The sequence below is a fragment of the Chrysemys picta genome, chromosome 1, assembly GCF_011386835.1.
Source record: "Chrysemys picta bellii isolate R12L10 chromosome 1, ASM1138683v2, whole genome shotgun sequence".
NCBI classification, from domain to species: Eukaryota; Metazoa; Chordata; order Testudines; family Emydidae; genus Chrysemys; species Chrysemys picta.
In genome coordinates, this window is record NC_088791.1 from 348,494,920 (window position 1) to 348,511,244 (window position 16,325).

The window sequence follows — 16,325 nt, forward strand, 5'->3', positions numbered from 1 at the left end:
CTGCTGCACTCTCATGGACTCATCAGTTATGTGTGTCTCCTGGGAGGCGTCTCTCTTCTGTGGGGATTGAGTCTTCCTTAATGTTGGCGTCACAGGACAGCAAGGTCCTGGGGCAGGCAGATGCAGAGTGGGGGGTTCCTTGGGGCAGACAGACAAAGGGGGGGTTCCCTGGGGGCAGGCAGATATGAGGAGGGGGGATTCCCTGGGGCAGGCAGATGTCAGGGGGAGGGTTTGCTGGGGCAGGCAGATGCAGGGAAAGAATTCCCTGGTGCAGGCAGACACTGGGGGCGGTTCGCTGGGGCAGGCAGATATCAGGGCCGGGGAGGGTTTCCTGGGACAGGAAGACACTGGGGGGGGGGTCCCCGAGGCAGGCAGATGCAGGGGTGGGGTCTCTAGGACAGGCAAAGGGGGGGTTCCCAGGGGAGGCAGATGTGGGGGGAGGGTTCCCCAAGGCAGGCAGATGCAGGGGGTTGCATTCATGGGGCAGGCAGATGAAGCATATCTGCACTCGCTCGGCAGGCCTCAAATTCCCAGGCCGAGGGCAGCAGAGTGTGTGGGGGGGTCTCTGCTGAGGCTCAGCATCACTCTCTAGCACCCCCTTCTGGCCAGGGTGCAGAGCCGGCGGTGAGGAGCCCCAGAGGCGGCGACACCCAGCCCTCAGGGTGGCCGTCGGGGATTCCAGTCACCACTGCCCCTGAGGCAGGCGGGCAGAGAGAGACGCTGAGTCGGAGCGAAATCACCATTGCCCTGCAGCGAGCCTGTAAATGGAACCCAGGCATCCTGGCCCCTCATCCTGTGCTCGGGCGCTAGCCCCCGGGGGCACCTAGTGATCAGCTGCAGATCCACTGCTTTTGGGGTGCAGGGAGACAGGGCTGCTGGGACAGGATTGGGGGTGGGGCTGACCACTTTGCCTGGGTTGCCCCTTGGCTACTGAAGTTGGCTACCCGGGATGTGCCTCGTCTTTGCAGCTGTGCTGATGGGAGGATGGACACGGTCACCGTATCCACGGTGCTTCTATTGTGCCTTTTATCCCGTACAGAAATGCCTTTAACTCATGGCTGCCCCGCAGCCACCTCTGGGGAGGAGCAGGGCCCTTTTGAACAGGATGCAGCGAGGACGATACAGCGAGCACCCAGTTATTTCTCTGCCCCACGTCGTCCGTTCGTGCAGCACCCCTCCGGGGTGGATCTCCAGCAGCGCCGAGGCCTCTGCCCCCAACTGCAGGCCGGGAGAGCTGGGGTGCTCGGGACCTTAGAGACACAGCCTCCAAAGTTGGGCACCGGAAACTGGGGTCAGTTTTGCAAAATTTGGCCCTTCACCTCTGTGTGCCTCCGTTTTCCCTCGGGTAAAAGGAGGCTGCTGGGCCCGCTGTGAGCACCAGCAGGGCGTGGAAGATAACTGGCCTACCCATTTTTATGCAAAAGGAGAAACTGAGGCACGGTGACTTACCCAAGGTCACGTGGGGAGTCAGTGGCAGAGCCAGGGACAGAATCCCAGTGGAACCTGCAGGGGGTATTTGGGGAGGCAGCATGTCACACCCTTGCCTGGCCTTAGGCCAGGGCCCTGAGCCGAAACACTCCTCGGAAAGATACAAGGGGACCGGGCTCAGTTTTTCAGTCAGCGAGTGCCCCTGGCCCTGGGCTCAGCCCTGCTTCCTCCATCCCCACTCGCTGCACCTGAGGAAGAGTTTTCCTTGGCGGGCTCCCCTCCCACCCCTTCACACATCGGGCCCTGCTGCGTGAATTCAGCCTGGCCTGGCTGCAGCAGGGCCTCAGAAGCCAACCCCGCTCCCTTCAGCAGGCTCTGGGGCAGAGAACCGGGCCTCGGTCCCCCGCCCCTCTGCACGTGGGGCTGGACCACAATATATTCTAGCCTCCCAACTCCCGTTCAGTTCAATGGGGTTCATGTGGTGAAAGCTCCCCTGCAGTCCCTGCTCTTTAAGGGCTTCAGCCTGGGGGTTCCTGGCTCTGGCTCCCAGCCTCGGCCACCCCCAGACGGGGGCCCTCTCCCCTGCATAGCAGCTCCAGGATCCCAGCAGAGCGGGGAGCACAGGGGGCCCTCTCCCCTGCATAGCGGCTCCAGGATCCCAGCAGAGCGGGGGGCACAGGGGGCCCTCTCCCCTGCATAGCAGCTCCAGGATCCCAGCAGAGCGGGGGGCACAGGGGCCCTCTCCCCTGCATAGCGGCTCCAGGATCCCAGCAGAGCGGGGGGTGGGGAAGGCTGAGCCAGGCATTCCAAGCGGCGCTGGGACGGATTAAATTCTTGTGTGTGAAAAGAGCCAGCCAAGGCTGCTCCGTCCTCTGGCGGGGGAGGGGAGCACGGAGCAGCTCCAGGGAGCGAGGGGAACCCCCAGCCGTAACTGTGGTGCCCCTCACTGCGCTTTCAGAGAGGAATTAACCCTCCCGCGCCTGTGCTGGCGGAGGAGTTACTCACAGGGGCTAAGGGACTTGGCCAAGGTCACTCCGCCAGGCAGTAGCGGCCGTGCCAATCTTGCCCAGCCTTGATTGTAATCCCACTCGCCGGCGGCTCCGTTGGGCCAGCCTGGCACTGCTCTGTGGTGAAGTCAGCTGTGGCTGGGGGAGAGCCCGTGCGGAGACCACAGGCAGCAGAGCCTGGGATAAAAAGCACGCCAGGGTCTGTCTGCCTCCAGCATCCTCCGTGCACAATTGCCTTTGCACTTTCATCGACGGGAGCTCAGCCCCCCACAGGATCGGGGACCCAGGCCCATTGTAAGTGTTGGAGATAGGGCCTTGCGAACAGGTTTTGCTGCAAGACCCCCGTGGGCCTGTACACAGCACTCAGACCCCGAAACACAGCAACTCTGTCAGCATAAAGACTGGTTTCAGAGTAGCAGCCGTGTTAGTCTGTATCCGCAAAAAGAACAGGAGTACTTGTGGCACCTTAGAGACTAACAGATTTATTAGAGCATAAGCTTTCGTGGACTACAGCCCACTTCTTCGGAGTGGGCTGTAGTCCACGAAAGCTTATGCTCTAATAAATCTGTTAGTCTCTAAGGTGCCACAAGTACTCCTGTTCTTTTAGCATAAAGTCTGTGCCCAATATAGGCTCGAGGGCTGGTCTGACAGTGAACCCCCACGGGCAGGGGCCGGAGAGGGTTGCTGGGCCTTGCACACTCACTGGACGTGGCTGTCAGAGCAGCGGGGGCAGCACATCCCAGGGCAGAGAGGTCTCCCCTGAGATCGCCCTGGCCCCAGCTGCTCAGATCTAGGGACCATAGGCAAGAGTATCCCAGCCCATCTCACGGCTGGAGCCACACACGGGGAGAGGCCTCTCCTGGGAGATTCATAGATTTTAAGGTCAGAAGGGACCATCATGATCATCTAAATGGGGGCTCCAATACCCCGGGGATGGGTGCGACATCAGAGCCGTGGACAGAGCTCACAAGAAACTGGACAGTCCACTTGTGTCTCATCCAAGTAGCTGTTAGGACCAGGCCAGGGCCATCCCTTCCCCAGCTGCTGAGACACTCCCCGCCCGGAGGGTTAGAAAGCAGAGCCCAGGAGACACAGGGAGCCTTGACATATTCTATTTATTAAAGCAACTCCGCGAGGACCTCCTGGCAGTAAGTCCCTATTGTTTCTAGTTCCTTTTTAATAAGCAGATCCCACAGGACCCAACTCTCTTCTCCGTGCAACGCGGGATTCGTTTACAACCCAGGCTCCGGTTTCACAAAAGTATTAAAAACAGAGACAGAATTGCCCTCAAAGACACGTCAGCAGAAATAAAGAGGTGGCAGCGGATTGCGGGAGCCGGCGGGAAAACCAGCGAGGGCGCTGGGACCGGAACGGGGCTTTGCTCCCAGCCCCCCCTCAGAAATTGCTGCCGGCTGGGTTGTATACACCATATGTTAGATTGCTTTCGCGAGTCAGCTCAAAGCTCGCACTTGCCTTTCACACTGGTACGTTAGCCAGCAAAGGCAGCTCCCGCAGAGGCGATGTCCACCTTGTTGGGGCTAATTTCCTGGGACCTATCGGCTACTCTATATGCTGTGCGGTGCGCGGATTGTATCTGCCCTGCCATCGCCCCTCTGCTGGGCGGCCTGGGACCTGCTCAAGCATCTTTGGCCGTGTCACCCCCTAGAGGCTGCAGCCTACGGAGCGCACGAGCGCCGATTCTCAGCCTGCTAACCTGGATTCTCCGTTAGCTCAGGGGGCGCTAGGGTGACCAGACAGCAAGTGTGAAAAATCGGGACGGGGGTGGGGGTAATAGGCACCTATATAAATCGAAGCCCCGAATATCGGGACAGTCCCTATAAAATCAGGACATGTGGTCACCCTAGGGGGGGCGTTCTCCAGCGGTGGAGCAGAAGGCTGGCATTCTAAGCCCAGCGCTGACCTGTTACGAGCTACTTTCTCTTCTGAAGTTATCGCCCTGTGCGCTGACTCATCGCGGTCACACGCAAAGTCTTTGGGTCCCACCAGCAGTCTGCCTGGAGAGAGAGATGGAGGTTTCCTCGGCAGCACCTCACCCTTTGTGGTGGAAGACGTTTACTGAGATGGTTTCAGAGCAAACGCTGGTTTCTGGGAAGACCTGCCCAGGGATTTGAATCTGGGGCCCCAGCCTCTGGAATCTGCAGTGAAAGGAGAACGGCCCATCGTGCCAGCTGCACCCCTGCTGGAACGTCATCGACATCCATGGCTGAATCGGGCTCAGCACAGATAACACCGCCCAGGCCTCCAGCCGCTATCGATGGCAAGGCTGGCTAAGCCCGCCGGATGCTCGTCAGTGCTGCGTTAGCTGGATGGGGCTAATTATTCGCTGCTTCGCGCTACGAAAGGGGGCAGAAATTTAGTGGAAACCCACCGCCAGCACCACTCGAATTCTCCGTGTGGCACGTGCAATGAACACCCTTCCACCAGAACCTCTCCTCTGCATTCAACGGAGAGAGGGCTGCAGCCTAGCAGGACGGGAGCCCTCGGCTCACAGCGGCTGCTTGACCCCGGGTGAAAGAGGGAGCAGAGCGCTTGCATTTTGATAGTGCTTCCCTGCCATCGCAGGACATTCCCACTGGTCTCAGCTTCCTTATCTGACCTCACTAACTAAAGGGGCCAGGCCCTCCCAGTCAGGATCTCACGGGACATGCTGCTGGCCAGTAATTTCTTGCATCTTTATTCAGCCATCACCGGGGCCAACGAGCTGCGCTGCCCCCTCCACCCGCCCTGGTCAGGCAGTCAGCTGTGAGCCTTGCAAAGGCAAGGAAGATGTGGTGGGAGGGATGAGGGGAGACAGACCCTGGTGCCTAGAGAGACCCAAGGAGTTCCAGGCTGTCCCACGAGCTGCTCCCTCTTCCCAGCGTTCTGTTGCAATCTCCAAAAAAGAAAATCACCTCCACTCTGCCTTTTGCTACCATGCCATTTAATATCAGTGGGAGGAAACTGAACCCCCTTCCAACCCCCCTGAGGCTCTTTTCCTTTTAGCGACATTCGGTGACAATTCTTTGCCTCTGCTGGATCAAGGGGCCAGGTCTGAATGCTGAGCTTGAATCAGAACGTGGAGCAGCGAGATGATCATAGAAACATAGGATGGTAGGACTGGAAGGGACCTTGCAAGGTCTTCTAGTCCAGTCCCCTGCACGCAGGGCAAGACCAAGCACCATGATTCAGGCTGTACTGTGCAGAGGTTTCAGTTGGGACAAGCTGTGCTGGAATGCAGCAGGAGTCAAAGGGCAGCTGAGGGAAACAGGACAAGAAGGAGGAGAGACACTTTCCTGAAGGCCTTCACTGAAGTCTTCAAGATCACCCTGCTGGGCACGTGGTCTTCACAGCACTGCCCATTTCAAATAAACACTAGGTGACTAGGCTGTAGCTCATTAAGCAGGAGACCAGTAGAGTAGGCAGTTTCTGAAGCAGTTTGGGCAGGTCTGGTCCCCAGGAAGAAGACACGTGGTCTTGTTAAAAGAGGTGGCTGGGTGCGGGAGGAGGAACCGGTCCATGATCTCAATGCAAGCAGCAAAATGCACCTGTGCTCTGCAAAGCGTGGTGCTCTTTGTAAAGAGGTGACCCGCGTGGGGAGGTGCAGGCCGCCTTATTCTAGCCGTGGAAGAGGATGTGTGTAGCCAGCGCGGTCGTAGCCTCCGGCTCTGTAAATGTGTCTCTGCAAATGGGGCCATCTCAGAACACAAAAACTCCATAGAAAAAAAAAAAGAAGTACAGGCCCCGCCCCCCTGTAAGCACAAATGCCTTCTCTTTGTAAACAGGTGGGATTTGTCAAATGCATCTTCATGCAGGGGTAGCCTTTCCAAACATGCCGTGTGGCCAGGTGGTCTCTATCAGCGAAGGGCTGTGTGGGACTCAGAGAAGAAGGAATGTTGAGGAAGCCAGGAGAAGACAATCAGAAAAAGTTTCTATAGTTTCCTTCGCCCGGCAAATCAAAAGTCAATCCCGTGGAAACACTAGCAGGTCTTCAATGTGACAAAGGGACCCCAAGGCACTTGCTTCTTTGGCAACTGATGAACTTCAACCTGTAATTCAGCAATTACTCCAGTTCTGTCGGCTGTGCAGGATGGCTCAGTGGCCCATCAAACAACCAAAGCAGCCACCGCTCCTGGAGGGCAGGCGTGTTTTAGCACTGAGCAAGGTTCCTGGTTTCCTTCCATCCCTGTAACTGATGGGTTTGGAGGACCAAAGGCCAAGGAGGTGGCGCAAGTGGTTGCAGATGCCGTCCGAGCACTCGCTTCTCAGGACAGGGGTTTGCAGTGCAGCGATTTCATTTTAGTGGCCATCTGAACGGCTGACCAAGAAGTGGAAGCCATTCATCCCCAAGTGAGCTACGTACCCAGGTCCCAAGAACATGATGGGACCAGGGACACCTTGGGGTCACATCAAAGGGGAGGGGAAACCATCTAATGACATATCAGGGTTACCCCTCCCCCCCAAAAATGTGATCCAAGACAATCTACGTATTAGTGCAAACGTGGTTTATTATTATCGAGAACAGCCTTGGTTTCGTGGCATCCAGCTGTCCAATCGCACCTTCACTGGAAGGATGCAAGGCTTGGGGAGTGGGGTTGGGGCATGCTGGGTACAATGGAGGCAGGATGTCCCTTGCCGTGTCCTGGGTCAGACAGCTGGGAAGCATCTGGAGAGAGAAGGGCTGTACATACTAGCTTCACTGGGAGCAGAGGGACAAGGGCAGGATCGTCTCCGGGTTCTAAGGCACCCTCCCCCACCCCAAGCGGCCACCAAGCCCAGCTGCACGCTTTGGTTTCTGGAGTCCTCTTCACAAAAGGATGCAGGGCTTTTTAGGTTTCACTGGGGCAGGGTTGAGGACAGCTCGCACGGCCTCCGTGAAGACCTCCTTGATGCCTTCCTGGTTGAGGGCGGAGCACTCCATGTACTTGACGGCGTGGATCTGCTTGGAGAGGTTGACCCCCTGCTGGGTGGTGACGGGCATCTGGTTCTGCTCCTTTAGCTTCTTTATGGTGTCGGGGTTGTTTCTCAGATCCTTCTTGGTCCCCACGAGGAGGATGGGCACGTTGGGGCAGTGGTGGCAGACCTCCGGGTACCACTTGTGTTTCACGTTCTCGTAGGAGGACGGGCTGGCTATGGAGAAGCAGATGATGAAGACGTTAGTCTGGGGGTAGGAAAGCGTCCGGAGCCGGTCGTACTCCTCCTGGCCTGCCGTGTCCCACAGATTTAAGTTAATAGTCCTGCCGTCCACTGTGTTCTGGGCGCTGTAGTTGTCGAAGACGGTAGGGATGTACTCCTTGGGGAAGGCATTGGTGGTGTAGCAGATCAAGAGGCAGGTCTTCCCCACCGCCCCATCACCCACCACCACGCACTTTATGCTCTGCATCCCGGCTCACGTTCCCTGGGCTCCACTTCAGCAACCTGGAGGGGAAGGAGACAGAGTCAATGAGAGCGTGCTCGGTGCAGGACGTGCTGGGGACGGGCTCTGGCCTGCGCTATGCCCGGGGGCTCGGGGTAGGTGATCACAAGGGCACCTTCCGGCCTCGAGAATCTGGGACAGGTGGAAGACAAGTAAGTGCAGCTGCCATTTCACCAGCCTCCTGCTCCCACCCAGGGTCCTCCACTTAGACCTGCAATCATAGCGATGTAGGGCTGGAAGGTCATCTCGTCCGCCCCCCCGCACTGAGGCATGACCAAGTCGGGGGTGACAGAAGCTCCCTAAAAGTGGGGGGGGGGCCGGCCACCGGCATCCGAAATGTGACCCTGCCCCCTCCGCGCCGCCCCTGCCCTCCCATGCAGCCTCTTCCCCCTGAGCCCCAGTGCCCCCCCTTCTCCCTGAGCCCACACCCTCATACCGCCCCTTCTCCCCGAGCCCCCACCCCTGCACCACCACTTCTCCCTGAGCCCACACCCTCATACCGCCCCTTCTCCCCCAGCCCCTGCCCCCACGCCGCCCCTTCTCCCCGAGCCCCCACTGCACCACCCCTTCTCCCTGAGCCCACACCCTCATAGCGCCCCTTCTCCCCCAGCCCCTGCCCCCATGCCGCCCCTTCTCCCCGAGCCCCCACCCCTGCACCACCCCTTGTCCCTGAGCCACACCTTCGCACCATCTCTTCCCTCAAGGCTCCGCCCCCCACTCACTCCTCTCCTTCCTTTCTCCCCATGTCTTGCCCTTACGGCTGGTATGTCCGTCCCCCGCCCCCCCCGGTTCCGGCGCCCCAGCCCCACTTCTCTCCAGCACACATCGCTTCCATCCATTGGCAGCCCCAAGCGTCCTGAGCCTCGCTCCATTCACACCAGGGGTAGCTTAGGTCCCATCTGCACCAGCAGCTGGGGTCTCCAGAGGCCTTGTGTTCGCTAGGACAGGAGGCCTCCAGGGAAAGCCCTGCTGGTGACTGAGTCAGGACTGAACCAGCACTCTGATGCCATGGGGAGGGGCACACAGACAGGGGCCGGGGCTTAGAGGAGACACACAACTGAAGTCATTGATGTGTGTTGCGGGAGTGCCTAGGTGTGCCCAGTCAGGAGCCATGGCCCCATCGTGCGGGGCGCTGCATAGACAGATGGTCTCTTTCCCCAGAGAGCTTGTAATCTAAGTCTCAGACAGGCGACAATAGGTGGGGTATTACACCAAACAGCTGGAAAGAGCAGAAGATAACAAAAGACAATGCCGGATGTCCTGTATGTTCATGTTCTGTGTTAGCGCTGCTTCTCTGGCCAAATCCCAATGCCTGTGATTGCATTCGGCCTCCCTTACATTCTCTGTGCAGTTTCACTTAAATATAGGATCTGCTTCCCTTCCGGCCTGGAAGAGCTGTTGTGTGGCGCAGTGCACTGCTAAGCAGCTGTCACGTTCCACCCTAGAAGTGGCTGCATTACAGCGATGGGCAAATATCCGTCCTCATCCTCAAAGGAATCCTGCACAGCACTTTCAGAAGAAGAGCCTGGGAGCTTAAACTCTGCTAGACATATGCATCCGAAGAAGTGGGCTGTAGTCCACGAAAGCTTATGCTCTAATAACTTTGTTAGTCTCTAAGGTGCCACAAGTACTCCTGCTCTTTTTGCGGATACAGACTAACACGGCTGCTACTCTGAAATCTGCTAGACATGGAAACTCATGGCCTGAGCAGAGACATTGGATATGTGGCTTATTACAAGGATCTGTAACCCGCTCACCCCCTCTTTTTGTTCTGTGACTGCAGAGGTGATAACGGGCCACTCTATCTTGAATGGGCCCTTCCAATATGTGCTAACTACTTATGCTAATCAATGCCATTCCACCTTGCATTTAGCTGGGATGCTGGGAGTCCCTTTCCCAGCCCTGAAGAAAATTTTTCACTTGACCAGAGCTCAAAGTAATAATATATACCTATCTCCTAGAACTGGAAGGGGCCCTGAAAGGTCATTGAGTCCAGCCCCCTGCCTTCACTAGCAAGACCAAGTACTGATTTTGCTCTAGAACCCCAAGTCGCCCCCTCAAGGATTGAACTCACAACCCTGTGTTGAGCATTGGCCTGCTAAACCCACAGTTGTGAGTTCAACCCTTGAGGGGGCCATTTAGGGAACTGGGGTAAAAATCTGTCTGGGGATTGGTCCTGCTTTGAGCAGGTTGGACTAGATACCTCCTGAGGTCCCTTCTAACCCTGATATTAAAAAAAAAAAAATTAAACACTTTCCCCTCCATAGAGCTCAAAGCACTTTACAAAAGTCTCATTAGCCCTGTTTGGCATGGTCGACGTTACAGGAGGCGGGAGCGGGAGCTCCAGGAACAGACCCCACAACGCCCAGCCCTGCCCCCTAGACACGCGGTATTATCACTAGGCACGCTCAGAAGCTGTAGCTAGTGCTGATAAGATTCTGGCCGGGGCGGAAGGGAGATAATCACCTACTGCCATCACATGCCACTGGGAATGATAGTGAGAAGACAGATGCCCATTCATCAGGCGGTGGCAGAGCACGGGGGCCCGGCCAGGAAGCGTCACGAGCAGATCTGGAGGAGGCTGATAGGCGGCTGGCCCAGCACAGGCTCCAATCTCCTTGCTGTTAGAAGGTGGGAAAGGTTTGGAAGCAAGTGCTTGCTCTGGCCTGTTGCTCAGCCTTGCAGCCCGTTTTCCAGGCTCCGATCTCGTGGGATCGTTCAAGTTACCAAGGGGCCAAGGCTCCGATGTAAGATATCCAAGGAAAACGCGGGGGGCGGTGTGTCGGAGAACTGCCAGGGGGCGCTCTTCCCTCCAGTCAGTACTAAGCCAATGCCCCAGCAGGGTGCCCCCTTTCAGAGATGTAAGGCCAAGCGTCCTGATTGCAGAGGGCCCTTTATGCAAGGACAGGGTTGTGAACCCTGCATTCTGCCTCTCCAAATACCCCGTTCTGCTGCTCTTGGGTATATTATTCTGCTCTGAACTGAGACCTGGTTTTCCTGTGCACTGCGGCTGTGTTCCACCCCAGAGGTGACTGCACCTTGGTAACAGGAGTAAAGGCTCCCATGGCGATTGCTTGTAACTTTGTAGGCGGCTTGTTAGACAGGAGTTCCTGTGTGAACTGCGCCCCCTCCGCTCACGTGCCACCTCCTCCCATCACCCCCCTACAGCCGTGCAGGGCCGGCTCTAGGTTTTTTGCAGCCCCAAGCAAAACATTTTTTGGCTGCCTCCCACCCCAGCCCTGGGCTCCCCCCAAGTGCTGACTCCACCTGCTCCCCCCTCGCCTCCAGCCAGTCCGGCGCTGGCAGGGTCAGGGTAAGCAGCGGGGCTCCCGGGCCACGCCTCAGCCCAGGGTCCCTCCAGCCAGGGCTCCCGCCTCCAGGACCAGCCGGGACCCGGGCGGGCAGAGCCCGGCAGGGGGCTGAGGAGCCGGGGCAGGGCAGCCCCAGAGGGAGCGGAGCCCCGGAGAGCGGGACGCGGGCCCCGCACGGCAGCACCCCCGGCACTGGTCCCCTCTATGGCCCTGCTGCTGCTGCCGCTCCTGGCCGCCCTGCCGCAGTCCCTGGGCGGCTCGGACCGCTTTGCCCAGCCCCGGCTGCGGCACTGGGGGGCGGCCGCCCTGCAGCACCTGCAGGTGGATCCATGCACCCCGCGGAGCGGCCCCCAGCCCAAGTGTCCCCCGCCCGGAGCCTGCCTGGCGAACCGCAGCGGCCCCAGGGCGCCCCCCGTGCACAATGTGCTGTTGCTGCCAGGGCCGGCTCTAGGCTTTTGCCACCCCAAGCAAAAAAAGGCTGGCCGGAATCCGCCCCTGAAAACGTGCCGCCCCAAGCACCTGCTTGGTTTGCTGGTGCCTGGAGCCGGCCCTGCAGCCATGCTCCCGTCACGCCCCCCACTCCCACCCCATTTCGCTTATAGACATTTATCTGCAACTGCTTTGAAAAATACCCATTTCAAGACTGAGGCCTGGGGGCAGGGCAGTGGGGGGACCGGGGCAATCTGGCGGTGTAGGGGAGACAGCTGGGGGGGCATGGGAGTGAATTGCTGTGCAGGGGGCTAGCGGTGGGCTGGATCTGCGTGGAGGGGTGGATAGCTAGGGAGGTCAGTAACTCCCGGCGCTGTAACACACATCGAAACACCTGGGGAAAACCGGGTTCCCGCTCAGTCAAGTCAGCTGGGTGCTTTTCCAGCAGTCCCGGCGTATTCACCCCGGTCGCATGCTCCAGCACCCAGCCATCATGACCCCCACGCGCTCCTCATCTCCGCAGCCAGCTCCAGCGCACAAACAGCCGGGGTGCACCCCGCCAGCGCCTCCCAACCCCACTCGCCTGCACCGCCTCACGCCTTCCCTTAGGAACGCCACGGCACAGACCTGGGGCAGGAGCACCCAGGGGGCTTCGGCGCACGAGCCGGTTGGCTTGCAGTGGGACTGGCATTCCCAAGGGAGCTCCCGCCCCGAAACGGCCCCCAGACAGCTGCGTAGGATCCAGCTGCATAGGGTCCGCTGACTCCCTGTGTGACGTGGGCAAGTCGTTTCCATCGACTCGTTCCCCGTCAGCACGATGGGGTAACAGCCCGGCCCAGCCTCCCAGCAGTGCAACAGGCCCAGATAAGCACCACAGAACAGACTTCTGTGTAAATGTGGACAAGTCCCTTCCCTGCTGTGGGCCTCAGTTTTCACATCTGTAAAATGGGGGTGATCCTGTACCTGCCTCACGAGGGGTTGTGAAGTTTAACCCATTAATGGCTTTGGGATCTCTGGGGAGAAGGGCACAGCAAGATCACGCCAAGGGGTAGCAAGGAGTAGCGGGCGCCCCCCCCCAATACTTCCCATTACCCCAATACCCCACCTGGTATTATTTATGTAATCAACATTATTTATCCTCGTTGAATAAAGTACGTGTATCCTCGCTCCCCCAGGAACGGGCTTCGCTGCCCTGAATTAATTATTCCAGCGTCGCCCTGAGCAGGATGCGGATTCGGTTTAATCACCAGCGGGACTGCAAAGGGACGAGTCGATTGGGAAACGTGACCCGGGAACATGGTAAGAGCCAGGGCGTAGCTGCCACAGTGAACTTCCAACTGCCCCCAGGCCGATGGGACAGACGAGAGGGGAGCAGCCTCTCGGGGGCAGGCAGCCGGCAACACACAGACCCAGGCCTGGGGACAGAACGACCCTGCACTGGGGCCATCGGCGAGGCGCAAATCCAGGCCTGCAGGACTACGGGCAGGGTTCTCCGATTGAGCCAAAGAGGTCTCTGGTAGCAGTAGTAGGCTCTTAACCTCTTACTTGAACAAAGGCCCCGTGTTCTCTCAGGGAGGACTACAGGGACAAGAACAGAGGCATGTCAGAGTGGGAGTCTGGGGCTTTGAGTCCCAGCTGGACGCCACCAACACTCCCTGTGGGTCAGATTAAAACCCCAGACCCCAATCAACCCTGGAGACAGCCCCCAGTTTTGCCAATGGCACCGCTCTCTGTAATGGGCCAAACTGAAATCCCAGCTCCTCACAGCCCTGCGGTTCAGAGTGCTTGGACCCTGACCCGCCCCGGCCTGACACCCAGTCTCCCTGCACCCACTCTGCTGGAAGAGACGGCTGGGATGGTAGGGAAACAGAGCCGCTGTGGGAGACATTGAGGGATAGCAGAGACAAGTTTAGCTTCCAAGCGTGGGGGAAAAGCCAGGATCTAAACACCCAGGAACCAGACTCCCTTCTTCCCTCCCCTCCTGGCCATAGGCTTGCGTCCACCAAGCTAGATCTGCGACAGAACCAGCCATCCCTGGGGTTCAGAAAGGAGCATCAAGGGAGAAAAGGCTCTGCCTTTTAGAACCACACTTGGATTCCCCATCTGTTTGTGAGGGACTTGAGAGACAAGTACAGCTCCCTGCTCCTCTCTTCCCTACTGTTACCAGGCTGGGGCTGTCTGGTTTCCGGGAAAGAGGCCAGGGCGTGATGCCGGAAGGTTTGTTCTGACCTGGAGGACAGAGCCAGGATGTTGGGTAGCACTAGCTAGTGCCACCATGGATCATGGACCTCAAGCTCCTCTGAACAAAGCATGCTGGGAAAGGGGCGGAGTCAGGGGCCTTTATGAGGCAGGCTCGGATACCGCTCACGGGTGATGCTGTCTCAGGGAGCGAAAACCCAGAGTGTCTGTGAGCAGGGGCGCTTGGACATAGTCTATTGGCTGGGCTGGAGAAGACTTTAGCGCCCTGAGCTCTATGGAAGTGACTGCGCTGGTCGGTCTGGTGAACATCCTGGCTTTTAAGTCGCTGCTTTTTCTCTGTTCCCCCTTGTCCCACTGCTGCGGTGCGTAGGGGATCTGGGCTCACTGTCAGGTCAGGCCTTTAAACAGCCCTCTTGATTCTCACCACATTTACTGTGTGTATTGCGACAGCACTGGGAGTCCCAGCCGTGGGTCAGGACCCTGTTCCGCGAGGTGCTGGACAAACACGGAACTGGACAAGAGAGTCCCTGCCCCCAAAGGCTGACACGCTTGCTTTGTTTCTCTCGATTGCTGCACGCCTCTGCTCTCCCTGGCTCCGATCGGGAACGGATGCTCCAAAATTCTCAGGGCACCTCGACGTCAGGAAGTCCCCTGTGAAAGCCCATTCTTGCAACATTTCTAGGTCGCCGCACTTTGGGGAAGAGCCTGGCTTTGGGAAGCCTTTTGAGGGCTGCCCATTTCTAGCTCGGACCTGGGTTGAGCCCTGAAACCTCAAAGCCTGGATCCTACGAACTGGGGCAGACCAAGAGTCCATCTAATCCAGCATCATGCATCCCCCAGCTGCGTCAGGGGAGGGTGAAAGAAACACTGCAGCAGGCAGAGGTGGGATAACGTGCCCCCAGAGGAAGCTTCCTTTTAATCCCCAGTTGAGTCCGTCTTCCTTTGAACCCTGCTAACCTCTTGGCCTTAGTGATATCTTGTGGCAATGAGTTCCACTGGCTATTTGTACATTATGTCAAGTATCAGGGGGTAGCCGGGTTAGTCTGTATCCACAAAAACAACAAGGAGTCCGGTGGCACCTTAAAGACTAACAGATTTATTTGGACCGCTGAAAAAGTGAGGTTTTTACCCACGAAAGCTTATGCCCAAATAAATCCGTTAGTCTTTAAGGTGCCACCGGACTCCTTGTTGTATTTGTACATTGTGTGTTGTCCTTTTATCAACGTTCATTTTGTCCCTTTTCCGTTTCATTGACTGTCCCCTTCTCATCCTGTTATGAGACTGGGAACATCTATTCACCTTATCTCCCTTTTCTATCAATTCATAATTTTGTATTCCTTCGTTATGTCTCCTGTTGTTCCAAATTTCTTCATTGGAACACTTTTTGATTAAAAATGGCTTTTTGATCAATGGAACTTTGGAAGAATTTCCTTTGGGTTGAAATATTCTCTGTGGGGTGGGTGGGTGTGGAGTGCCCTTTCTTTCTTCACCAAAACCAAGAACATTTTGGATCTCGGTAGAAAAATTGAGGTTTTGGTTTCCAAAAACCTACATTTTGTGCTGAGAAGGTTTTGTTTTTCATTGTCAGACTCAGACCCTTTAGTGAACAACTATGCCGGGGGAATAATTTTGTGACACTTGCTGTGAATTTTTTTTGACCAGCTCTAGTTCTGTCTTCTCACTAAAATAAACAGCCCTACACTTTTCAGTCTCTTCACATGGCATCATGTCCGAGTGACCGGCCCCTTAAGGGAGATGGGCCAGCCCCATCTGTGTCATAATCAGCTGCTTCTCAGCCTGGGGCGGGGGAGAAAGGGGTCACCTGGGCATCATGAAAGGGCTGAGATAGATCCGCTGGGGGATGGAACCAAAGGGAGTGGGGAGGCTGGCTGGCTCCCATGGAAGGCCACAAGCCAGGGTCTGCAGGAGGCCAAGTCCTCCAGGGGACCAGCCTGAGGACCAGTGCGCTATACTGGGGCAGGGAACAGACTCAAAGGTAGCCCTAAAAGGGGCCCAGAGGGACGCCCGAAGAGAAGCCCCGGAAGGGCGGAAGAACCTTTTGTTTGTTTGGACCTGGGTCACCCCAGAAGGGGCTAAGTCCATTTATGACTTGGCTGGAGGGTTAAGCCGCATCTCCAGCACAGACCTGTGTGCAGCTCGCCGAGGAGACCCACCTCGGGGGAGGGACACTGAGGCAGGGAGTTCTAGTGGTGCCACGCTGGAGCAGAAGGGGGCGATACGGGGCGGCCACGCCCAAACACAGGCACTCTCCCTAGAAGTCTAATGCTTCTAGTCGCCTGTCTCCAAACCGCCCTGTTCCTGCGACACAGGGCGCCCGGAGGTGAACACAGTACAGGGCGCGGGGCTGGGGGTGAAACTGACACATGCGCACAAGCTCTGCAAGTGAAAACCCCAGCGTACAGTGAAAGCAGGAAACGCAGAGCGGGCCCAGCCCAGCCCCACCTCCCAGTCTGGCAGAGGATTTCTCAAGGCCTTTTGCCATCGTCCCGACGGGGGATTGTTCACCCAGCTAGGGCT

The 16,325-nt window shown here is 57.5% G+C and overlaps 1 protein-coding gene across 1 annotated transcript in view; it reads right to left on the reverse strand.

Moving 5' to 3' along the window:
* Positions 1-3,533: 3,533 nt before the first annotated feature.
* Positions 3,534-16,325, reverse strand: part of RHOG (ras homolog family member G) — a 31,155-nt gene continuing 18,363 nt past the window's right edge. The window contains exon 2 of the mRNA XM_005292173.4: positions 3,534-7,850. Within this exon, the coding sequence (XP_005292230.1) occupies positions 7,240-7,815 (576 nt within the window). The 5' untranslated portion in view covers positions 7,816-7,850 and the 3' untranslated portion in view covers positions 3,534-7,239. The remainder of the gene's footprint in view (positions 7,851-16,325) is intronic.